At 42.4% G+C, this 26083-nt stretch overlaps 2 protein-coding genes across 3 annotated transcripts in view; both read left to right on the forward strand.

Moving 5' to 3' along the window:
- Positions 1-278: 278 nt before the first annotated feature.
- edem3 (ER degradation enhancer, mannosidase alpha-like 3) lies at positions 279-15182 on the forward strand. Its single transcript, XM_073476142.1, has 20 exons — positions 279-1466; positions 1562-1607; positions 1997-2097; positions 2313-2352; positions 2668-2780; positions 2908-3061; positions 3632-3766; positions 4932-5037; positions 5183-5280; positions 5572-5697; positions 5789-5872; positions 6120-6203; positions 6605-6729; positions 7468-7639; positions 7738-7883; positions 7965-8109; positions 8553-8744; positions 8983-9148; positions 11559-11744; positions 13874-15182. Exons 1-20 carry the CDS (start codon positions 1378-1380, stop codon positions 14239-14241), a joined length of 2676 nt encoding a protein of 891 aa, XP_073332243.1. The 5' UTR covers positions 279-1377; the 3' UTR covers positions 14242-15182.
- A 1570-nt stretch (positions 15183-16752) lies between these two features.
- LOC141004601 (uncharacterized protein C1orf21 homolog) overlaps positions 16753-26083 on the forward strand; it is a 31593-nt gene continuing 22262 nt past the window's right edge. The window contains exon 1 of one of the 2 annotated variants that reach the window (XM_073476184.1): positions 16753-16849. The gene's annotated coding sequence lies outside the window, so the exon portion shown is untranslated. Of the gene's footprint in view, positions 16850-17793; positions 17853-26083 lie in introns of those variants that run through there. The other variant, XM_073476185.1, reaches the window with a different exon arrangement.

The following is a 26083-nucleotide window of genomic DNA, read 5'->3' on the forward strand; positions in this document are numbered from 1 at the left end:
GACTTTTTGATTCCCTAATTTGGACTTGCAGGTAGCTTCCTACTTGTCTAACACGTTAAAAGGCCATTAAACAACTGGTTGCGCCTACGTTTTGGCTATATATGCTTCGTAGCACTGTTACGGCCACGTCTCGACTTAGGTTTGCAAATCTCAGAGACGGATGTGCGATTTGTTTATCAGCCTGCGACAAAATGCTGACTGAGAAGCCGAACTCAGGGCAAAAATTAACCCCCTTTTTCCAGGAAGCGGATATTGTTGACGTTTTCATCGTAACGGCATCCGGTTTACGAGACAGGCTAGCTTGGCAAAACAACAGCGTACGGTGAAATTATTAAAATAGCCACCCGAAGGACAGAAAAAATAACCTGGTCCGGTCCGCTGCTCAACAATGGACGCGTTTTTCGTCGATTTATTTTGTATTCGCGGACGGTCCGCTGTCACCAGCTCGGCTAGCTAGTTAGCACAGCTGGCTAACTGGCTAATTAAACCCTGACAAGTGCTCGGCAGCTTGCCTGACTAGCTGACGAAAGAGAACTGTCAAGAGGAGGAAATAATTAACTTATATCTTAGCAGTTTACAGCTGACACATCGGAGTGATAACAGGAGCGGGTATGGATATGGCTGTTGGCTCGACTTCTGCTTTAATTGGCTGTATGTTGAGTGGAGTAAGTGGACGATTTTAAGGAGTAACGTTAGGATCCTAAGTAAGACAAGAGCTGTTAACCCGGCTCTGTTTGGTTTATCGTGAGTCTTAAATGTGACGATGTCTCCCTAAAGCTGAAAAGGCTTTAAGTTACCTCGATCGCTCTTGAGTGAAGATTACATCGAGAAAATAATGTATTGTTATTTTCATATTTAAGATTAGTTCGACTAATCGGGTGTAATGTCACGTCACAGCTGTGTACAGTAGGTCCGGGTGACAGCTTGGAAAAGTAAACAGGTGTGACACACCAGCCTGCCCGCTGCAACTTTGCACTACAACTAATGCCTGGTACATCTTATCAGTTACCTCTAGATATCTAGTTACTTGAAATCACAACATTCCGGCAAACTGTTTGATTGCACATCTGGCTGTAGGTGCACATATTAAAGTGCATAGTTTTGCTGATAAAACACAGATGGAGTTTAAATTGCCAAAAGTGAGCAACAAACTAGGATGATTTAATGATGCTCTCTACAGGTGATACATCTTAGTGCTTTAACATGATCTCAGAAGTATAACATTAATGGGACTGTATAGGTTTATGATTCTTAGGTGTTTTCGGTCGTTTGAGCATTTTGGTTAGGGCGGTGGTAATGACTAGACTTTTACTCAGTGACCGTCTGAGAGTCAAGTTGTAGTTGTATGTCTTGCTGCAATCTTGCCAATCCACCACAATGCCAGCTGTACTGTTTTTATTAACGCTGCTTGGAGCATTATGCAGCCATGGAAAGGCCATGACAAGGGAGGAGAAGCAGAGGTTGAGGTGAGATGAGAAAAACGTACAGCGAGAAAAACATTTTCTCCCCTGAAAAGATGTTACGCATGTTAACTTGTGTCCGTGTTTTCTCTTTACCAAAGGAACCAAGTGGTTGAGATGTTCGACCATGCATATCAGAATTATATGGTAAGTTATCTATTTTCACTGGATACCTCCTAGAAATATTAAATTCTTGTTTAAGGAGTATGGATCCTTGATAGCTTTCTTTGATTCAAAACCATTTGGTTGCTTATGAGGTGACTACAACAATTTTTTGTAGTCCTTTTTGTGTGGTGCGGAGTAGAGAATATCTGGTGTGAAATAAGATGCAATAATCTTTGTAGTGGTTCATTAAAGAATCATACATACACTTTTTATGACAATTGTTTGCATGTGTTATATTGGTTGGACAGCATTAAACATTGTTTACATTATAAGATGACTTAGGCCTTATTAGACTGAGCTGGTCTCCTAACGAAAAAGATAAAGAAGGTCAAAGCACGGTGTTAAAAGTGTGTTTGTGTGTGTTTTCTCAGGACCATGCATACCCAGCAGATGAGCTGATGCCACTAACATGCAGAGGAAGAGTACGTGGGCTTGAACCCAGTCGAGGTGACATTGATGATGCTCTGGGAAAGTGAGTACCATGCTGCCTTTGCTACTTGAGATCAAATGTCTTAACTGAGCAATGATGTGGGTTTGCACACACTACCACACCTGGTTGAGCACTGGGTAGAGGCAAATTGTACTCACACACGCTGAATAAACATGATTATGTTGATTAATTTTGACACAATAATCACAAGGGCAAAACAACACCCTTGGTAAACAGTTCTCGTCTGTCTCTCATAGGTTCTCACTGACTCTCATAGACACTCTGGACACTCTGGTGGTGAGTATTGTGTATTTTTCGTGTTTGGTTATCTTAGTCTTTTTATTTTGGCTCTTGCTTTGAGGCTGCATTCTGATTAATAGTACAGAAAACAGTGCAGGTATTGATGAAATTGGAGTAATGTTACTGTACAAGAAAATACTCCTCTGATTTTTTTCTTTTGCTCTGTGAGTCCAGAATTCGGAGAATGTGTCAATGTTACTTGTTAAAAATTAATAAAGCCTTCAATTATTTATTTCTTGAATCAGTCTTCTGTACCAGAGTGTTTCGGTCCATTGTGAAACTAAAATTACCTCTGATGATTCCTCATTTTAGCTTTTGAACAAGACGACAGAGTTTGAGGCTGCAGTGAGGAGAGTGCTGAAGGATGTGAGGCTGGACAACGACATCGTGGTGTCTGTCTTTGAAACGAACATTCGAGTCCTTGGGTGAGATTGGACTAGACTAACAACACATTAAGTATACTTTCTGACGGCTGTCCAAGAAGAGTTTAGAGTTAGTAGTAATAATTCTGCTGTACTGAAATCTTAATTTGTGGTTGTTGTGTGTGTTCAGAGGTCTGTTGGGAGGGCACTCCATGGCTGTGATGCTTAAGGAGGGAGGTCAAAACATGCAGTGGTACCAGGATGAGCTTCTGCATATGGCCAAAGACCTGGGCCTCCGACTGTTGCCAGCCTTCAACACCAGCAGTGGCCTGCCTTATCCTAGGGTGAGGCACACAGAAGTACCTAAGTTCAGCACCTTAATGCCAGAAACAAACCTGCATGCACTGTAGTCTATTTTAGGTGGGGATTTTAAAGTTTTATAAATACTTGTTTTGTCTTGCTATTGTTTTAGGCCCATATTACTCATTTTCCAAGGTTTTGTTTGTATGGGATAAGAAGAATCTTCATTCTATATTGGAAATTTTTTCAGGAGGACTGTGACTGGATGACAGTATTTGCTCCTACCTGATATGATGTTAGCCTAATGAGTTGTAGCCATCAACTCAACTGCATTAAAAGAATCAATAAATATCTGTCTGTACTGTATGTTGAAAAAGAAAAATCAAAACCCAAAAGAAATATCTGCGTTTTTCTCGCACATTTCCAGTTTGGCAGATTTGCGTCCTCTCAGATCATGACGGCATCATTTCATTTTCTGCTCCACTGCTCTGCTCGCAGCTGTCACAGCTTTTGAACGCAGGCATTTTCATGTCTGACTAGTTTTCATTCACAGTCTCTTGCAAACCAAATGTGACTCTAAAAAACAGGTTGTGTAATGTTTTTTTTTCTGGCAGGTGAACTTGAAATATGGTGTCTGGGGTCCTGAGACGAGGACGGGCACAGAGACCGACACCTGTACTGCATGTGCAGGAACTATCATCCTGGAGTTTGCTGCCTTAAGTCGCTTCACTGGGGATCCTGTGTTTGAGGTATCACATTTTCATCACATAATAGGATGTTCCTATTCTTACATTGTAAATTATATTTTATTGTACCATTTTTTTTTTTTAAGCAGATGACAAAAGTTGAATTTCTCACTTGAACTTTGACCATATTCTTAGTATGAAAAACTGTTATATATCAGCAATCAGCCCCACCCTACAAGCAGCTCATCTTTCTCTGTTCATCTGTGATCCAGGTTACACTTTGCCGTTTAAGATTAGGTTTCAGAAACTTTCATGAAACCATCCTGTTGTTGATGGTATCAGTCAGGTATCTCATGTATTCAATGAGATCTCATTCAGTGTCCATTTGCCCTTGTTTTACTGTTCGCTTCTTTTCACTGCTACCGCCAAATATATGGGAGTTGATGAGTTAGGTGTAGCATACTGATAATTTTGAGAGAAATCCTGAACAATAAGTTCCTTAGCAACATTCAGGTATTGTGAACCCAAACACATTGATCTTAGTCATAATGAAGTTTTTTTTACATTTTTTTATGTAGTTTGTGAAAATCATCTTAAAAAGAGACAAGCTCTTTCTTTTTACTCCTGGTGGCATCTTTTTAATCGTGAAAACAAGTGCATGCGGACTTGGAAATTGTTATTTGTTGTTTCTTTTTTATACTTCTTTGTATCCTAATGTCCACCAGGAAGTCACTGTGTGAATATGTGTTGCTTTGCAGCTAAATGAACTAAACTTCATTGATTTTATTATCTACACCTGTGCTTTTGCTACTGTGACATGCCAAAATGTCTGACATGAAAAAGCCCTACTCATGGAGTATTGGTAATAGTTACATTGGACTAGATGTAGACATTACTGAATGGGAAATATTTTCTTTTTCTGCTTGCTGATCAACCTGCCTCTTGTGTTTAAAAAATCTGACTATCTCCTTTATGAAATGTATTAAAAAATATAATGACGGATATGGACCCTGTAGCTGCAGTGGTGTATTCAAGTATTTTTTTAAAAAGTTGGATATTTTATCTCTGTGCTACAATATTAGAGCCCTGGACTGGTTCACATCCTGGCAGCAGTAGACTGCTGATCAAGCACAGAGTCAATTACTGATCTTTCTAACATTGGACAGCTACTGCAGATTGATTCCTCTACTTTTTTTAATCAATAATGCACCCTTCCTCACACTCTCAGGCCCATGCCCGGAGAGCCATGGATTTTCTGTGGGAGAAGAGGCAGAGAAACAGCAATCTGGTGGGGACCACCATCAACATCCACTCTGGAGAATGGGTCCGCAGAGGTGAGAGAGGGGAGGGAGGAGAAGAGGACCTGTCGGGGGCTGGGGAGAGAGGGGGAGCAGGATGACATTTGTTAAGGAGGTAAGGTAATTGTTTACTGTCTGGCTTCTCTGTCTTTTGAATTGATGTATGTTTGTGTGTCTCCAGACAGCGGAGTTGGAGCAGGAATTGACTCTTACTATGAGTACCTGCTCAAGGCCTACATCCTCTTGGGAGATGACCTGTTTCTTCAGCGGTTCAATATTGTGAGGACACACACACAAACACACACTTTTTGTACAGAGTAATTCAATGCTTCTCTCTCTAGTTAAAAGTATTTTATCACAGTGGCTTCTTTAGCATAAAGCAGTGTTATACTTCAATGTTTGTGCATTTCAGGATGATTCTGTTTCATTCCTCTGCGCATTGAAAAAACATTTCTACCACGATAAATTTAGTTTTAAGGCCTCAGGCTCATGTTGGTCTATTTGTGTATATCACCAAGCACCAGACTATTATTCTATCCTCAGTCTTTCCACTTTGTATGGCCCATTTAGCACTATGCATCCATAATGAAATACATTAGCCAGCCTCCGCTGCTGCTCGATGTCCACATCCACAAACCTCTGCTTCCCGCTCGCACCTGGATGGACTCTCTGCTGGCCTTCTTCCCTGGACTGCAGGTCAGATTGGATCATGTGAATTGAAGATTTTACTCTTCCTATTACTGCTTGTGCCATGTCACTAACATTTTATTTACTGTTCATGTCTCAGGTGTTGAAGGGAGATATTCGGCCTGCCATTGAGACTCATGAGATGTTGTATCAAGTTACAAAGAAACACAACTTCCTCCCAGAGGTAATCTGTCTCTCTGTGTATCCGACTATTAATACCACATCTAAAGGTTTAACTGCGCTGCCAAAAGTGACATTTGAGTGCAGAGCCAAGTAACCCCATATGGCCTGTGTCGCCAACCACAGCTGATTGGAAGGGAACAAGCTTGCCTTTCATGCGACACCGCTGCATTTTAGCTTTGTCTATCTGTTCTAATTACACTGCCTGTGATGGTGTGCTGACCCCTTCGTCCTTCTCCATCTTTCCCCAGGCCTTCACTACTGATTTCAGGGTACACTGGGCCCAACATCCCCTGAGGCCTGAGTTTGCAGAGAGCACCTATTTCCTTTACAAGGTAATTTATCAAGCAAGCTCGGCATAACACAGACGTTCTCTTTTTGCTGCCACGGCAAAGAGGTAGATGCCTATAATTATGCACCAGGTTTTTAATGTTGGCACTTTCGTCTTAAGTGTCTGACATTTGACCAAAATCTCAAGGTACACCAGGACTCATTTACAATATTTCAAAAACACTATTTCGATATGTGCAGTTATTAGGCAGTCTCCAGCATACAGACCATTAATTAGTGTTCATAATTATCATACTTTGCCTTTGGCTTGCTGGTGTCTTGTAAAAATGTATGAAGGAGCATAATATGATAAAACATTCAGTATGTTGTATCCGACAGGAATTCTCTTTATAGTCGACCTACTGTCTACTGTTATGATCACACCACTGTCCTCTCACACCTCCAGGCCACAGAAGACCCTTATTACCTGGAGGCAGGTCGCACCATCCTGGACAACCTCAACCGCTTTGCTCGCGTCCCCTGCGGCTTCGCTGCAATGAAGGACGTACGCACTGGAAGCCACGAGGACAGGTGAGAATATAAAGACTGATGATTTGTAAGACGATAGGTTACTAAACTGCATCTGTAAAAACATGAAGGTACATACTGTACCATCAGATTTACATATCATGGTATGACCTACAGCAAGTGGAAGGAAGGAAATGTTAAATAGTCAGACAGATTAATTAATGTCCATTGCTGAATTCATGAGACTAAATTGATATAGTAAAATATAGCATATCAGATGTTTTTTGCTCTTTAAATAAACACATAAAATAAGGCAAGTGTCCCTCTAATTTGGATATTTTTATTTATGTAGTTTATGTAGTAATTTTTATCACTAAACTTCACTGTTAAATTAATTTCTTATCAAGAATAAGTAATAACTTTGGTGGTGAAATCATCACATAGACTGCACTAATTGTCACCATGCTTTTTAAAAAAAAACTTTTAAAGAAAAAAAATCCCATATGATAACAGAATAATTTGTATGAAGCTGTAATCACATAAAAATCTACATTTTGTGGCTTAAAACATGGATTACTACATCAGGGGGCATATACCCACAAAAACACAGCCAATGACACAAAATTGTACCACAGTATGTATTTGAAGATTTATGCTGTTTGATACAGTATTTACAATAACTTATGATGTAAACAAATATCAGCCTACTGATAGAGCAGGCTCTACTTTGCTATGACCTTGTTTAAGTGTCTACTTCGTCAGCCCCGTGCTCCATTTCTTACAAATCTTATCTCCTGTCAGAATGGACTCCTTCTTCCTTGCTGAGATGTTCAAATACCTCTTCCTGCTGTTTGCTGATGCTGATGACTTACCGTTTGACGTGGAGGACTATGTCTTCACAACCGAGGCGCACCTGTTGCCCCTGTCCCTCTCCACAGCTCCTCACTCCTCATCTATTCCCTCAAACAAAACGGTAATCAACATGTTACCATTATAACTAAAATCTGACAGATTGATGCAAGCATTGAAACATTCCTAACAGAATCTGTCATATACTGTTTGATACTTTAGTCAGAGGAGGAGCTGGATGACTCGAACTTCGATTGGACGTGCCCTAACACTCGCCTCCTGTTTCCTGACCCCGCCTTCCCTCGCAACCTGAGAGAACCAATCCGTAGCGCTGTGGACAAGAGCTGCCCCCGTCCTGCACCTTACAGGTATGTATACATACAGGCGTGACATCTATTTTACCTAACATCTGTATCTCTTCCATGTTATTAATTTCTTCCTCCTCTCAGGGAGCCCGGTATGGGCCGTCCTCCTCTCAGGGCTCAGGACTTCATGGCAAACAACCCTGAACATCTGGAGCTGCTGAGGAGAATGGGAGTCAGTCTCATCCACCTGAAAGACGGCAGGGTGCAGCTGGTCCAGCATGCTACACAGGTAAACAGTTTAGCATCAAGGAGAGACATGAAAAAAAAACACACAATCGAGGGCTGGAATAATTCAGTTTCTTAATAGTAAGATATCCCTCAGCTGTTTGTTTTTTTACCACTAGGGCTGGGAATGACAGGTTAACTAATGACACAACTCATGCAATCCTGCAATATGCACAATACTGCAACATAGGGTTATCTTTAGAAATAATGAAGAAAACAACCTTTTGAATTGTGGACATGCAGTTATTTATCAAACGCAGCAACCAGTCATATCTATTTACTGCATTGTGATGTGTGCATTAAGTGCATGATGTGTAAAACATGCAACAGCTTGTCCATCTGCACTATTATTTAAATGTTAAACAGCAAGAGCAATGGTAGTGCTCTTTGTCTCAACCTTACAATTCAAGTATTGACTTTTTAAAAACCCCTCTCTCTTTCACCAAGGCTGTGAGCGCGGTGGCAGCTGAGGACGGCGTGCGCTTCATGCAGGAGATGATGGAGCTGTCCAGCCAGCAGCAGAAAGAGCAGCTGCCTCCCAGAGCCATTCAGATTGTCTCACATCCATTCTTTGGCAGGGTGGTGCTGACCGCCGGCCCAGCGCAGTTTGGCACAGACCTGTCCAAAAGTTCCACAGGGGTGAGTGGGGTTTTGTAGCATCGCCAAGCTGCCAGACTTCACATGGGCACTCAACTGTCCACATGTTTGTTTTTCCTAAGAGAGCCACTCACTTTTCCACCAGTATTTTCAAGAGAGCACTTCCTCTCCTGAAATGTTTTCCTACTTAAAAACAGGAGAGTGCGTGTAGACTGCAGCACTGTACATCCCATAATATTAAAACATGCTCATTCTCAGTGATAATTCACCTGTCCTGCAGGTTCGAGGCTTTGTGACTGTGGCTGAACCCTACAGCGGCTGCAGTGAGATCACTAATGCTGAGTACGTACAGGGCCACATCGCTCTGCTTCAGAGGGGACAGTGTATGTTTGCAGAGAAGGCCAGACACATCCAGAAGGCTGGCGCCATCGGAGGCATAGTCATCGGTGAGTGCGAGCAGCTAACGACACAAGACGGAAGATGACTGCTCAATGACTAGATAAATGAATTATGTTGAAGACAGCCAGTCGAATAGGGTCTTGCATATTACAATGATGACTTAATAATAAAGCAGAATTCAAGTCAGCTTTATGATGATAATCTGCATCTCAATTGGACTTTTAGTTAATCCCTTTACAATACATATATGGGTCAGTGACAAATAAGGGTTTGCATTATGAGCAATTCAAAAATGTTTTAAAAAATTGTTTTAAAAGCTTGCATCAGGTTTGCTAAAATGTATATTTTGTATTTTGTATTTTTTTTATGTTGGTTTCATGTAATTTGAAATAGAATTTGAACTATTTTTTACGAAAGGTAAGACTGATTGCCCCTGAAAATGTCAAGTGGTGTAACCACAACAAAAGGAGAAATATTAAATATTTCTTTCCACCTAGAGTGTATGCAAGTGTACTTATGAAAACAGTTACTTAATTTTAAAATATCACATGAAAATAGATTTTATTAGGATTATTTTCAATTAAAATTGTATGTGTTTTTGTAATATAGAGCAGGACAAATGCTGAAAACACGTTTTTTATTTGACAAATTACGTATAAACTGTTAAAAAACATGTTAGTACATTGCAATAGAGGATTAAATCTTATTAAATCTTATTAATAATACTGGTTACACCAGTTGACACAAACCAGTTACACCACCTGACTATGTTGCTTCTACAGTCAAAGGCCATTGTTTGTTGAAGAAACTGGCACTACAAATCAAGCATGACAGTCAACAAGGTCAATTGAACTTTTTTTTTTTATTTTCAATGAAGAAAAAACTGGTCTCAGGGCAGAATTCATATTTTTCTGTTCTCAGGGCAATGTAGTTGGACAAAAGGGAGTCAACTGTCTCCTCTGGTCTCAGGGCAGAAGTTGTCTGAGGGCAGGTGAATCCCTCCTGGTCTCAGGGCAGAAGTTGTCTGAGGGCAGGTGAATCCCTCCTGGTCTCAGGGCAGAAGTCGTATTTTTCTGTTCTCAGGGCAACATAGTTGGACAAAAGGGAGTCAACTGTCTCCTCTGGTCTCAGGGCAGAAGTTGTCTGAGGGCAGGTGAATCCCTCCTGGTCTCAGGGCAGAAGTTGTCTGAGGGCAGGTGAATCCCTCCTGGTCTCAGGGCAGAAGTTGTCTGAGGGCAGGTGAATCCCTCCTGGTCTCAGGGCAGAAGTCGTATTTTTCTGTTCTCAGGGCAACATAGTTGGACAAAAGGGAGTCAACTGTTTCCTCTGGTCTCAGGGCAGAAGTTGTTTTGTAGGATTTTCCTCATGGCTGTTTAGTCTCATCTGGTCCCAGGGCAGAGACCATTGTTTCCCACAATTTTGTCTGAGGGCAGGTGAATCCCTCCTGGTCTCAGGGCAGAAGTTGTCTGAGGGCAGGTGAATCTCTCCTGGTCTCAGGGCAGAAGTTGTCTGAGGGCAGGTGAATCTCTCCTGGTCTCAGGGCAGAAGTTGTCTGAGGGCAGGTGAATCTCTCCTGGTCTCAGGGCAGAAGTTTTCTCAGGGCAGGTGAATCCCTCCTGGTCTCAGGGCAGAAGTTGTCTGAGGGGAAGGTAAATCTCTCCTGGTCTCAGGGCAGAAGTTTTCTCAGGGCAGGTGAATCCCTCCTGGTCTCAGGGCAGAAGTTGTCTGAGGGCAGGTGAATCCCTCCTGGTCTTTTTTTAAATTCAACTGAACCATAAGAACACAAAAAAATTGCATCACGTCATTGACCCATATATTGAATTAAAATCTCTTATCGAGACTATTTTTAAATTAATATGCTAATCCTTAAGTCTAAAAAAATGTCATCCTAATTTAATTCCCCAGAGCCAAGAGGTGATGTCTTCAAATTGCTTGTTTTGTCTGAACAACAGTCCAAAACCCAACGTTATTGAATTTAGGAAAGTCTTTCATCTGAGAAGCTGGTGCGACCAACTTTTGGACACCATTCTTGTTGAAAGGACTTCAGTGATAACCCTGCATTAACATGTTCCTGGGATGGTACCGTTTCTCGATTTGGGAAGTTGTTCTTCCAACTTCTGGACGCTGTTGCTTTACCTGACTCGCTATTAGGATTAATGCTGATAAAAGACTTTTCTAACTAATCCAGGGAACTCTTTGTGGATTTTAATTAACAGTTACAACCTAATACTATATTATAAATTAAATGTGACCCAAAAATTGACTAAACAATCAACCAAACATTTACTTTCGTCCAACAGATTTCTATAAATGTGACGTTAAAGTTCAGAGCTTCGACTCATGAATGCAATATAAATCTTCTCCAGTCAAAGTTGTTGTCAGTTAATTTTCTCTCAATTTATTGGATTGATTTATCACCTAATTGTTGCACCGCCACTGTCAATTATCTCCTTCCAGATGACAACGAGGGCAGCAGCAGCGACACGGCTCCCCTGTTTCAGATGGCGGGGGATGGCCGCAGCACAGATGACGTCACCTTGCCTCTCCTCTTCCTCTTCCACAAGGAGGGCAACATCCTGTTGGAGGCACTGAAGGAGTACAGGGAGGTGGAGGTGCTGCTGAGCGACAAAGCCAGAGACAGAGGTGTGACATTACGCACTCACACGCCTCCCTGATTGTTAAAACTCTTCTTTTTGTTCCTCTCACGTCTCACGATGAGATTGATCACATCGGTGTGCTAATCTCTCTCCACTGACTGAGCCTCATAATGTGCAAGGCTTCATAAAATAAAGATGAGGTGAAGAGATTCGGGCATTATTGAAGTCTCAGAGATCGTGACTCATTCAGAAGCCACCCACCATCGGTGGTTATAATGGTGGAGGTCTACACCCTTATCAATATTGCATCCTCATTCTTTTCCTTTTTTTCCTCATTTGCCAAATCCCTCTATTCCCTGTGGTGGACTGTAACAGTGCCTCTCCTCTCCTCTCTCTTGATTTCTCTTCTTTTTTTCACAACCCTGTCCCCTTTGGATGAGCAGCAGCCATATTCAAAGGTAAACCTCTTCCTGGCAGCCTGATTGAGGGTAGTAAGTATTCTTTTCCTTCTTTCTTTGTCTGTTAACCACATTTTTCATCCTTTTCCTTTAAGGCCTTTATCTCTGTTTCCCCCCCTTACAGTCATGCTTTCATCTCTCCATCCTTTCCTCTCGCTCTGCCCTCTAACCACAGGCTTGTGTTTGTGTTTGATAGAAAAGCTTTGTGCCGTCACAGTGTTGTCATTTGTTATTTTCCCCATCAGAGCTTAGGACATGACAGCTCTGTATTTATATATTTTATATATGTGTCACTGAAGCAAGCCAATAGTTACACATGACGAGACTGGACTGTGTGGCAGGTTATTACCCGAGTTGTGTATTTATACAAATTTGGTGTGTGTAGATTTTTATCTACATTTACTTTTATTTTTATCCTGATTTACGCTATAAGCTGTTACGTTACTTTTTTGGCTCCAGAGGAAGTTAAGTTAAGCTAAGTTGCGTTGTAGGTAATGTAGGCAGCATGTTTTGAACAGGAAGAATGAATGGAACAAAAAAGGTGATATCTCTGGTTCTGCGCGATGGCTGATTTAGATCATTTGTTTATAAACTGTCCATAATGAATCCAACAGTGTTACAGGAGTCATCTCCATTCCCCACAATGCATCTTAGCCACTGAGTGACGTCACAGGAGGAATTTTATCAGCTTCATGCAGCTTCCTCTTGAGCCACAAGACTGTATACTGCTTTTCTCACATATGCAGTAGTGCTCCCCACGACCTGTAAACACGCTATAATGGGGAAATCTGGTGGAGTTACCCTTTGATCGACATATTATAGAAATCGTAAAATGGCCAAGTGAATACCAAAATTTTGAAAGCTGCAATTGTTTGATAAAGGTAAAATGTGTGAAGAAATGGCTTTATAATGAACTACTGTAGAGCTGTAGAGATGCTCTGACCTACAAATCTTGTTCTCCAGTTGTAAGAAAATATGTTTGTTTTGTACAGACTCCCACAAGTGTCACATAATTGTAATTTTAATCGTTTTTAATTCACTGAAACATAACTCTTACTAAGAAACAGGTTGTTAAGGATCTGAGCTTCTAAGACCGCTGCACTGCTTCAGCAGAAGAGATTGTCCCAAGAGCAAACACTTCATGGCAGATACTTTGATTTATGGTCAGTCTCTGTAACCACAGAGCCACCAGGACACAAAAATGTCAAGATAACTTGTGCCTATCTGTGCTATCTTTAACTATACGCCTTGAAGTCGCAGCCACTTCCTGTTGTTCTTGCAGAAGTCCTTGACTGTATAAAAACGGCACAGACTGGTTCCTTAACACATTTATCTGCATTAAACGAAGCGACTACATTTTTAGAAACTCTCACAGCTCTAATACACTTAATTATCCGAACCAGATCAGTGCTAAATTCACAGTATAACTTTTTGGCAGAATTCTTTTCTCAGTTTACTCTCCGTTTGCTTGTGCAGCTATGTGAGAAAGGCTTTATCCTGTGGGAAACATGACTCACCATCAGCATCACGCTGTTGTAGTTGACAGCCTCTCCATGAAAACTGGTCTATTTTTGACCGAGAATGGCTACCATGGGGCATGTTGTATAGATTACCGATAGAGGAGGTGGAAAAGAGGTTTGTATGTGTGTAGGAGTGTGTATCCTGCACATATTTTTGTATGAAGCTATTCAGTCACATGCCCCTGCTTTCTTTTCAGGTGTGGACGTGCAAGAAGCAGAGGAAGACTGCACAACCGAGGCAACGACTCCCACCTCATTTGAACCTGTTAGCCAATCGCAGATGAGCACAGTGGAGCTAGAAGAACTGGCCCCTGAAGAGGTTACTCCACCACAGGAGGAAATCAGCCCTATAGAAGAAGACACTAGTCCTGCAGAGGAAGTCAGTCCGCCGGAAGAGGATGCTAGTTCTGCAGATCAGGCCCAGCCCAAAGAGGAGAGAGACTCTGAGAAGAGAGAGGAGCCTGAGGGCGACACGGACTCGAGCAGTCAGTCAGTGGATGAGCTGCTGGCTGATTGGCGGGAAGACTTGGAGGCATTCAAGCAGATGGAGAAGGATGAGCTCTGACAGTCGCCTGCCGTATCGTGCCCTGTGACTGCAGTTTGATCCCAGTGTGGGGGTGAAACCTTGGAGGGAACACATCTTCACACGGCACCGGCTTCAGTCCGATGAAGTCAAAGGAAGCTGGGTGGGGTGATGTCTTTCATGACTGTTTGTTCTCTTGCTCTCTGTGTGCCAAGGCAAGCCCACATACTGTATCTCTGGACCATAAGGGAGTCCTTTTTAGCCTGGTTGATGTTGGATAGAGACCAGGGTTCTTACCTCACTTTCTCATACAGTTTCTGTTAATCTGTCATAACAAACCTTGATGAATGACACGGACCAGACTGTATGTAACAGCGTCTCACTTTCTGCTCCATTTTACTTCTCACACTGTTGTTCTCTCTATGCATTTCTGACTCCTTTTTGCTCAGATGAAAGCTGGTCCGGCTGTTCTGACTAATCAATCCATCGACCAATTAATTTTATTTAAATGTGATGATTATTTGTGATGATGCATTTACTGTCGTCATGGTCTTGGGCCTAATCAGATGTACACATTGATGTGAGTTAAGGACTGAATTCCTATGGGGGATCGGTGAACATTGAATATGCTGCAGGATGTTTTTTTTATGGCTTTATGGTAGACAAACTCAACACCAAACTTGATCTCTTATGAAGTCATCTGTCAATGTAAATATGTATTTGTCGAGATATATTGACTGAAACAAATATAGCGCTGCTTAGCTCAGGTTCTGGTTCACCCCCACAAACAACAACCTCTGGACCACATCGGGTGGAGCAGACACACCCTCAGCAGCGCGGTGAGATGGATTACACACCCGTAAGCTGCCACAGGAGGGTGCTATAGGATCTGTCTATCATGTTGTAGCTGCTGACTGATTGGAAGGAGCAGAAATAAGTTAACAAGATGAAATTAAATAAAAATTGAGAGGGAAATGGGGAAAGACTTGATTGATTCTTTGAGTTCATGCTCTGAATGTTGGGTTTAGATGTTGCACTCCTTAAATAATGTATTTAAAATGGAAGGAGTTCATGAATTTGGCTGATTTTACTTCACTGGACATAAAGGTGGAGTTTTTGTCATTTGACTATAAACCAGAGATGTTAAACCACTTTGTACTTTAGAAGCTGCTTTAATAGGATATTTAGCACATGCCATCTGTGAGTTTCAGAGGAAACTGTAAAGCACATGTTGACTTTCTGAAGAAGGCGGAATATTTGAGTTAAAGGTGAATATTTTATTTTTAAATCACATCTTTTCCAACTGTCAGTGGGCGGACACCCACATAAAATCAGTTAAGTCAACATGACACAGATCTGATTGGAAAATTCTCAGTTAGCACTTTCAAGCATTACTGTCAAGGCAATTACAGCATCAATGGAAGAAATACTCGTGTCTTTCAGTCAAGAAAAAGTTACAAGTAAATTCCTGCATTTAAATATCACTAGAATTAAAGACACAAAGGTATTCTCAGCAAAATGTACTTTAAAGTAGCCCTGTGGAGGAATCCTCTAAACCAACCAAGAGTATATTGTTTATAATGTTTACATTCAGTGTTGCTGCCTTTTCCTTGCACATTGCAACTTTTCTTGGAGTGTTTCTATCAGCAGGACTATGTGGGGACCGTGTCAGCACACACAAGATGTAAACAAAACAGGCACCCCAAAATATTGCTAGTGGTCACAACCTCCACAGGGTATTGATAAAGACACCCATATGAAAAGTACTTGAGTAAAAGTCTTAAAATATGGAATTCAACATTCAGCATTTTTTAATCTTATTGCCAATAAAATACATTATTTTAAAAATGTGTCATTTGGCTATGATGCAGAATGTTATCTGCAAAATAAATAGTAACTAAAGTTATCAAATGAATGTAGTGGAGTAAAAAGTAGCAGAAAATGGAAACAGTACTTTACTTGAGTCTTTGAGTTACAACTACTTGAGTGAATGTACTTAGTTACATTCCATCACTTGGGCAGAATGGCCCCTTTAAGAGAATTATTAAATGATCATATTTGATTACCTTTACTCACACAGCTGGTTGAGGTGGAGATCATTTTAAGTGGTAAATACAGCTTTCAGATAAATGTAGCGTTTTAAATGTCTGCCTCTGAAATGTATGAAATAACACAAAACTTAAAATATTCACAAGTAACTCGAAAGTGTACTTAATTAAATGTTTCTTTTTTTCCACTATTACTATAAAATAACACCAAACATGGATTTTTTTTTTTTTTAAGTAAAAACTGAAAATACAGTCGCTTTGTTGATTGATTTCCCCCTACAGTATCAATGCACATGTGCGTAATCATCCATAATTAATAAACAATAAAAGAGTTGATGACTGGGGCCAACAGAAGGCAGCAGCAGCAGCTCCTCAGGTCCAGCAGTGGTTGCTGACTTGGTGGGGCACTCCTCAGCAAGATGGCTGCATTGCTGCGCGCAATAGTGGCATCCTGGTGAAATGACGCAAGCCACAGTTTACGTTCAGTCCTCGAGGCTCTGAGCTGCTCTCTCCAGTCTCCATAGCGCAGCTCCCGCCCGACACACAGCCCGGAAGACCGACCGGCTATCCTCCAGTGGACCGAGCGGAACCGGTTCATCTGAGTAAGTACACGCGTGAATTAACTGGTTTAATCGTCTCCCAGAGGTGTCATTTATCCCGTGAGTGAAAACCACGCTCCTGCTCGTGCTTTCTGTCTCTCTTTTGTTGTTGTTTCCTGAGTGTGTGCCGTGATTACCCGGCGCTTTCCTTCCTGCACACTGTGGGCTTCGCATCTGTCGATGTTTTGTTGCTGTTGTTGTTGTTGCCGGTGGTCGCTGAAACGCGAACCCAGCTTTATCTCTTTTTATTGGCGATAACACACACACACACAAAAAAAAGAGTGCTTCAAAAAGAGACGGTTTAGGAGCGAGAGAGAGAGTGTGTGTGTAGTGTGTGTGTGTGTGTGTGTGTGTGTGTGTGTGTGTGCTCGGGGCTTTGGACAGCGCATTTCAAATTTTTCCACACATCCTGGTTGGCTGTGTGTGCCACCCCGAGCACGGACCCGAGCTGGTGGAGGAGGCTACAGGCCGTTCACCTTTATGGAAATGAAACTAAGTGTACACACATACACACACACACGGAGACCGTTTGCTCTCCCACAACTCTGCCTCTGCTGGGAACAAAGCGCCCAGTGTGTCGGTGTAACGCAGCTGGACACAGCTGTTGAGCCGGGACAGAGCTCTGTGGCTGGGCCAGGGGCTACCACAACTACTGCTCCTCCTCCTGCTGCTGCTGCTGCTGCTGCTGATGCCCCACAGCTCCCATAGCATGATGGGAGAGAACCATTACCTTCTGATCTCAGAGGGAAGCTGCTGGATGATATTAGTGAGAGTCACTGCAGCCAGAATTAGATTTGATATACAGACTCATTTGCAGCTCATTAGCTCAAACTTCGCCCCAGTCTGTTTCCAAAATTCGCCCTCTCTCTCTCTCCCTCAGACAACCAGGAGAGGATATCTGCTGTGTTTGGATGGATGTGCCATATGGCCGTTAGCTACTGTAGTGGTCAACAACAACCACATCCATTACATCCAGTCGGCGGCTGTGCGGCGCCCTGGCATGAAAGTAGGTTGTGGTGACCGGTGTTACGGAGCCACGGCATCCTGTCACCATCAGCTTACATCAGGAGGGGAGGGGGGGGTTATAGGTTACAAGTGGCGGCAATCCTGTGAGTGAGTGAGTGTTGCAAGTCCTCCCCTCCCTGCTTGATTTATCTGTCTGTCTTCATCTATCTGCCTCCATCTGCTTTTCTCTCCCACCCTCCCTCACTTGCTTATCACTCAGAGAGAGCGAGTGTGTGTGTGTGTGTGTCAGTGTGTGTTAGTGTGTGTCGTTGCTCACATATGGCTTATGGTTCCGGTGGCTAGCGAAAGATACTGGAAAAAACGCACAAGTCTCACTCCTCCTCCGCCTCCTCCTCTTCCTCGCTCCTCTCTCTGTCTGTTTCTCCGAGGCAGGAAGATCTATTCTTAGTCCTCTTCCTCATCCCCTCCATCATCATCATCATCATGATCATCATCATCATGACCGTCGGCACCCAGGCCCGTCCACCTGTGGCCTCCCTCACCTCAAGCTAGTTAAACAGCAGGTCAGGTGATTATTTGGCGCCCCGTTCGGGTCATGATGCAACACCTGTGATGTCACCGTGCGAGGAGGTGGTGGTGGATGGGTTTCCATGGTTACCGGGATGTCTTCTCTGTCTGTTTGTATGTGTGTGTGTGTGTGGGCGTGGGAGTTCCCATGACTGTCTCTTACATGCAGTTTGCGTTCTCTGCGTGGTCGTGCTCTCTCAGTGCTGTCAGGTGTAATGAGGCCGTCTGTATTGGCAGTGCAGAAAGCACAAGGCCAGCACAACATGATCCCTCTGGGTTCTGTGTGTGTGTCAGTTTGACTGAGGGGCTCGCCAGGCCGACCAGTTTGCTCTACCTGATTTGAATAATCAAAGCTCGAGGTAGTAAAAGATGCAGCACGAAACGCGAAACTGCATCTGTGTAGTTATGATGTGCTCTGTTATTTCTGGGTCTGCATTGCAGTGGACGTGCAGATCAGTGGATGTGGGCTGGTGGTCTTTTGAGTCAGCAGGGGTTAGCTGTGCAGCCTGCATGCTTGCGTGCATCTGCGTGCTTGTGTCCCTGACTGTGTTTACAGTGCAGTTTGTCCAGTCAGGACAGGACAGTACTCATTCAGCCTGCCAGCTTTTTTTTTTTCTTTTCTTATCTCTTCTTCTTGTTCTGAAGCACTGTGTGTGAATCTCTGCACAATGTTTTCCCATCACACAGAATGCATCTGTTTCCCATCACCACCTAAAATGCTCTCTGATAGGATCTCTCGCAGGCCTGATCCTGCAGAGATAATGACAGGTCCTCTGATGGACTGACGTGAGGAAAGACATGGAGCGTTCAACCTACAATAATAGCCTGTACATTCAATATGAAGACATGAGATAGAAGTGACAATAAAATAACAAGAAGCACACAACTGTCTTGGGTATCTGACAGTTGTCGGTAGATCCCGTTAGCTTTTGGTGTGGATGTAGAAAAAGGGATGGATTCAGGATTTTTTCTCACTTTCTTTAACACTGCAAGATTTCTGAGTCAAGCGTATTTAGGTGGCTGGTATCTATGAATCAGTACAATTCGAAGTGGATCCTAAATGTGGCGATCTTAAATTATGCTGTTAAGGGCAGGCCAATAATTTAGTACTGTTTATCAACTTCCAGCTGCATCATATCAACTAATGACTTTTCTTGATCGCTATCAAAGCTGCTGTCCGTCGTTTTTAGGTAACTTTCTGTCCACTGTGCAGTTAGCAATCCCCTCCCTCCTCTCCACGTCACCACGCTTTCTTTGCCTCTTTCTTTTCTTTTAAGCGTTTTTCTTCACTTCTTTACCTGTTTGGTAGTATAAGCTGTCACTGGGAACACTGGACCGCCTCTTAATGGAGTTCTGTGTCCTGATTGGATAAAGTGGGCAGGTAGACCAGAAAATGTATATTCTCTTATACTACATGAGCAGGGGGAGGAGAGACATGAGTTACTGACCAACCGCTCTGTTACAGTGATTAGTGTTGGAAGAGCTATTTAACACTCATTCTATTAAAAATTATGCTTACAGCAGCTTTAATTGCTTTATTAGCGATTGATCTGCTGATTTATTTCTCGATTTCTCGATTAATCATTTTGTTTTTAAATTGTTAGAAAATAGTGAAAGGTTCCCAGACACAGATATTCAGTGACAGTGATATAAAACAGAGCAAAGGAGTAAATACTTGCATTTAACATGCTGCAGACAGGGATTGTTTGGCATTTTGGTTTGAGAAATGATCTGAACAATTATCAAAACAGTTGCTGATGATGATTTTCTGTCATTAGACAATTCCATTAATCGTTGTAGCTCATCTCAGATTGCTTGTTTTAGCCGACTATCCATCCAAAAAGCCTTCATTTCTCAAATTTGAGTCTGGAACCGGCAAATGTTTGGCATTCACTGCTTGAAAAAAAATGACTGAAGCAATTATCTGTTTGTAAAAGTGGTCACTCATTGATAGTCTGTCTGTTGACTAATTGATTCATCGTCTATTTGTTTCAGCTCTTAATTTGTGACAAATATGTTTTGGGCAAGCTGTAATTACAAAACAACAAGATTTATATGAAGAGTTTGGTCTCATATAACACATAATGGTGTGTTCCTCCCCTCGACCAACTCATGCAAACATCGTAATTGTTTTTTATATTTTTTAATGTAAAACCTGAATGGTGATAAATGATTTCAGCCAGCACAGCAGCCCTCAGCAGACTGTGAATTATAATATCCTCATGTTCGGTGTCATTAGTCTCTTGGACAGTTGATTAAAACCTGTTGAAGAGCCTATTGAATGAAAGGTTTCCTCACTGCGGCGTGTGTGCCACTGTGCAGGATAATGGACGAGGAGAAGCGCTGGTTTGCATGTGAAAGAACAACACTGTGGATATTATATCACACCAGCCGTGTTGAGTCGTGAAACACAGACTCATCTGCAGCTAGCTGGTGAAAGAAGGGCTCCAAACATTTTCAATGTGCCTCATTCACACACAGATCCGAAAAGGCTTTGCCAATTATCCTGCAGCACGCTCGCCAATTACGCAGAGATTGATATTTATTTTCTTCAGCTGTGGTCATTTCTAATGAATATTAATGCTGCTATTCTTTTATTTCTTCCGGTTGTGGGTTGGTTTGTTAGCGACTCAGATGGATCTGGACGAGAAAACATAAACATGTTTGACCTTGTGTGGCTGCTGTGTTGGAGTGGGCCTGCTCTATCAGCCATGTGCAGTTGTCTGTTGGTAAACGTGATGATCAGGCACTTACTCACACATACTTGAAGACATAAAAGGAATCATAGTAAAAGCATAAACCACAATGCTCAACACCTTTTATAGGTCTGACGTCAGCAGTTAGCAGCAGTCCTTTGTACTTTCAATCTGCTTTCTCTCCAGACTTTGTTGTTGGTGAAGTCACAGAGTCGCCAAACTATTCCTTCAGTTAGAATTTCCACCCTTTTGAGCCTCCTCTTCACCCGCCAATCACCTCAGGCTCTGACCTGCTTTTACCTCAGTCACAACTGGAAGCAGCAGAACAACAGAGCAGTATTGGAGGGAATGAAACGGGCATGACTACTTTTGCTCTTTCAGGGGAATCTGTCTCGCTCCTGAGAAGCCAGCAGTACAAACGCCAGCCAGTAATAGGCCTCAGAGGAGACATTTTATCCCCCAGCCTAGTCTGTATGAGGTGGAACAATCCGTTTCTGTATGATTTTGGTTCTACCTGCACCGAGACGTGGCCCGGCGTTGCTCACATTTCAATTAGACCTCTGTGCCAGCCTTCTGAAATCAGGCTGCTCTTAGTAATCTTCACGCCCACCGCTGCTTTGTTTCATCCTTTTCTCAGTCTGACTCCTCTAAAAGGAAATGGTAAGAGCCATGCAGACGTCTCAATTTCAGCTCAACTGGTTTTATGGGGCTGGAGTGAAAACACAGGCCTCTTGCCAAAGTATATGTATGTAACAACAACAAAGCTGCTCCTATTTCTTTACCAGCACACGCCTCAGCTATGCGCAATGTATCTCTCATTGTCACAGAACAGAGGAGCTCCTGTATCCACCTCTGTCTCTGACCGCTTGTCACCCTCATTACAACAGCAGACAGCGGCAGAGAGAGGGGGAATGGAGACGCACACTTAAGCCAGCAGCAGACCACTCAGGAGAAACCTTTACTGTCCACCAGCGTGTTGGCACGGCTTCCCAGGCTTGTCAGACTGATGGAGTGCTTGAACTGGGACAAGAGGAGAGGTGCAGCATTCACTGCCTGGCTAGAGTAAATATTATGGCGCGTTGGCCCAGGAGTTGAACTGAGACTCTGCTTTGTCACAAAGACAGGCAAAGACACAGTGGACACACTGCAGCACACAGCAGGGGAGTGTTAGTGAAGCAACTTCAGGTTCGACACTTAGATTTTTGCTTTTACTCCAAGAGAAAACAGTGTTACATTTGTGAGGTGAAGCATTTGCTGTTGCACTAGTGTTGGGTGTTTTGACAGTGAGATGATGTATTTGTCTGCCGTCAGAGATGTTGCAATGCTGTTTACACTGCGATAGCTGTCACTCAAATATGTCTCGGTCACTGTTGGACCTTTTTTACCGTCATGATGTGTACTGATATTATGGTCCAAGAGAACATAACTGTGATAAAGGATTTGATCCATGTCGTCCACTCCTGTGTTGACCTTTGTCGAAGGACAGAGGGCATAAGACCCAATCAACTGGACCGAATTACCGTGACGTCACTTCTGGGTAGATAATGAGCGGTTGATTTGCTTTGCAGAGACGGCGTGAACTCAACAAACTTGTTTATTTCTGTTGTCATTTTCACAAGACATATACTTAAACACTCTTCTCCATCTTAGCCTCCTCCATCAGTGCGGTTCTTTTTCTTTTGCAGTGGAGAGTTTTCACAGTTGTTCCAGTTGTTCCACTGTTACCTGGGGATAGCAACCACAGAAAACAATGCCTCTTCCTGTTTTGCTTGCGAAAAGGCATCTACACTTCCTTTTGTATTGTAATTTGTCTCCTTTATTTTTGCGGGCAGGCCGAATAGCAAAGTGAAAGTGAGGTTTATGGAGAGCCAATCTATATATGGATGGTGTCATTTCTTTACATTAATTACACTGTGCAATCAGTATTCACTTTAGAATAAGATGAAGTGAAAAAAGTTGTCTATTACCAGTTTAAGATTACAATTGTCCTAAGTTGTGTCTATGCCTCAACATGCAAATAAGGTCTCCAACCTAATGTTTGTGAAAGTGTTAGCACATGAAAGCATCACGAGTACATTTCAGATGAACAAGATTCATACACTTTTGAAAAAAAGAGAATTAAATCATATGTAAGCAACGGCACGTATGACTTTTCTACCCAGAAGTTATTGTAAACAAACATTGGGAATGTAGTCCTAAACATAGATTTTCAAGTGACACTTTTCTCTCAAGTCCTGAGAAGCACTTAATTTGAGGGCTGAGTGGAATGTGTGTGGGTTTTTTACATATAAATATTGACAAGTAGCTGGAAAATTCTTATTTTCACACTGAATACTGCCAGCAGTTGCTTAACACACCCAGAGATGTTAAAAGGAAGTCTACCTTTGTGCTATCGTTATGGTGGTTGCTATACATGATCACTTTGCCCAACCCTATTCAGTGGTTTTACACAGTAAGCCGACACTAACATTATAAACATTTTTATGAAATTAAACATTAACCTCAAGTGAAGAAAGCCAGAGACACTATCTAATTTAATGAGCGTGACCTTCTGTTTAGTCATCCACCAACTAAACTGATCATGAGATGAGTCAAGATATGGGTGGTTTTCTTACCATCTTATCTCTGATCATTGTAATGAATGCCCCACTAGCATATTGCAATGCACTGACCAGCTCCGTCCACTTCAGTTTAACACAGAGCAGCTCAGACCTGCAGAGCATGGCTCAGCATGATGAAGCAGACGATGAATCTCTGCTCTGTCACATGTGGGTACGCTGAGAGACCTACCCTGCAGCTCTGATTCTCCCCGTGGCTCTGACCGTGGCTGAAGTCATCGCTTCCCCTCCCAGGCTTTAAATCTCTTATCTTACCAGGAAGCTGAATCACAATCAGGCACTCCTGCTTGAGAAGCCTTAAGACTGGGAAGTGATAAACCAAGAGGGAAATATCAAACCCATATAAAATACAAAATCTGTTATACACACACACACACACCTCCCAGAACGTCTTCCTAGTGTTCCTCTCTCTTTCACCCTTGCTCAGCCAGTTTTTCGGGATCCGTGGTTGCTCGCCTTGCCTCTGGCACAACCCTATGTTTGAGAAACAACCTTCACGCTGCACACTGCTCAGCCTGTGTGCTCTGTGTGTGTGTTTATGTAAGCATGTATGCTCGCATCTCCCTGCGCAGTTCCTCCTTTGACAAACTGACTTGTAAAGAAGGCTTGTTCACACGACTCAAGAGTAGGTCACGTCCCACCTCCAGGTATGCAGGCATGGGCAAGCCTGTGTGTTTGCCAAATCCTGTTCGTTTTCAGGGCCTGGTCCTTTGCCATGTGTTGAGGATTCCTTTTGGCCTTCTCATGCGTTTAAGAGAGTTGGAGCCCTTTGGCTTGGATTAAAGTTTCGACATATTTTAGACCGCTCACGGGGTAAAACATTGAGAGAGACTGCCCTCTGCCAAATCTGGTGTAAGTTGAGCTAGAAATGACGCAAGACCGACAAGCTGACATCATGGCATTATTTATATCTCTAAATTAGGCTACTACTTTGCTTTGGCGAGCGTGCCCGTGATGAATGTTAAGCATCTGGAGCAAGTTGCGTGGATCGTGAGGTGGTTGTGTGCCAGTCGGTATTAGGAACTCTTATCCCCTTCAGGCGATGTGATGTTTATCAGATCATGTTGGCTCATCTTGTGCGTGTGAGTGTGTGTGACAGCAGGAGCCGGAGAGAGTTGGTCGATGTGAGGGTCTTTAGCTGACTCGCCAGACTAAGCTTCGTCCCATTGACACACTTCAGAGTCTGCAGGAGTAGGCGAGCTCAGAGCAGTCCAGCTGTCCTGTGGGTTAAATCAACATGGTGCAACGCCCCACTGTGGTCTCGCATGTGGCACTGAGTGGCTCATTGGGTAAGAAGAGTGCACAGTACTAACGCGCTAAAAAGTGTATGCTCTGATCTCATTCTACAGTGAAATGCATGCAAAACAGTAAGAGGATGCAAAAGAGTGTTCTATTCCTGAGCCTTTAGTGTCCTTTTTATTGCAGCGGTTCCCTCCCCGAGCCTTTTTAATCCAAAAGCAGGTTCTGTTCGGTGAATGACTATAAGTTGTGAGCAGTTCCATTAAAAAGCAATTTTCCTATGTCTGACTCTTTAATTTCAAGAATGTATTGAGGCTTGGTAGGAGGAGAAGAAAATCAACCCAAAATCTGAGAATAGGCAGAAATAAACAGAATTTCATGCAGCAAAAGTAAGTTTTTTCTCATTTCCTTCGGCTGTCATCCTTTTGTGACCCTATAGGATGGGAACTGTACTTTATCATTGCATTTGAGGCAACAAAATTATCTTTTTTTTTTAAAAATGGTCTTAAAAATACATTTTTGACAATTATGACATCTCACTGGAAAAAAAAACGGAATAATGAAAGTCACCTTTTACAGTGGAAGCATCAAAACTGTTATTGCATCATGCATCTTTACAGGAGACATACTATACTCATTTTCAGGTTCATAATTTTATTTTGGGTCACTACTAGAATAGGTCTACATACTTGTAGCTCAAAAACACATCAGTTTTCTCATACTGTCTCTTTAAGCCCCCCCACTTCAAATACCCAGTCTGCTCTGATTGGTCGGCTATTTTGATAATCAATTAAGCATTTATTTATTAGTTCAGTTCAGATTAGTACAGATTAGTTCCAGCTGCTTAAATGTGATTGTTTTGGTTTTGTTAACCTCCTCTTCGACAGTAATCTGAATATCTTTGGGTTGTGGACGAAACAAGACATTTAAGGAGGTCATCTTGGAATTTGGGAAACACTGGAAGGCATTTTCCCAATTTTCTGACATTTTATAGACCAAACAACTAATCGATCAATTATGAAAATAATCAACAATTAAAATAAGTGTTAGTTGTTGTCCAAGTGTGCGTCTGTCACCAAACCAAGCAACACAAAACAAACCCCTTTGGCCTTTTACCAGTGTCTTGCAAAACACACTGTTTTTGACGTCTT

This window comes from Pagrus major, chromosome 11, assembly GCF_040436345.1.
Source record: "Pagrus major chromosome 11, Pma_NU_1.0".
NCBI lineage: Eukaryota > Metazoa > Chordata > Actinopteri > Spariformes > Sparidae > Pagrus > Pagrus major.

What these genes read in the sequence shown, in the direction of transcription:
- edem3 (XM_073476142.1), top strand. Translation starts at nt 1,378, where the DNA reads ATGCCAGCTGTACTGTTTTTATTAACGCTGCTTGGAGCATTATGCAGC. An exon ending in ATGCATATCAGAATTATATG is followed by an intron (nt 1,608 to 1,996) that starts GTAAGTTATCTA and finishes GTGTTTTCTCAG; the next exon opens with GACCATGCATACCCAGCAGA. An exon ending in CATCGGAGGCATAGTCATCG is followed by an intron (nt 9,149 to 11,558) that starts GTGAGTGCGAGC and finishes ATCTCCTTCCAG; the next exon opens with ATGACAACGAGGGCAGCAGC.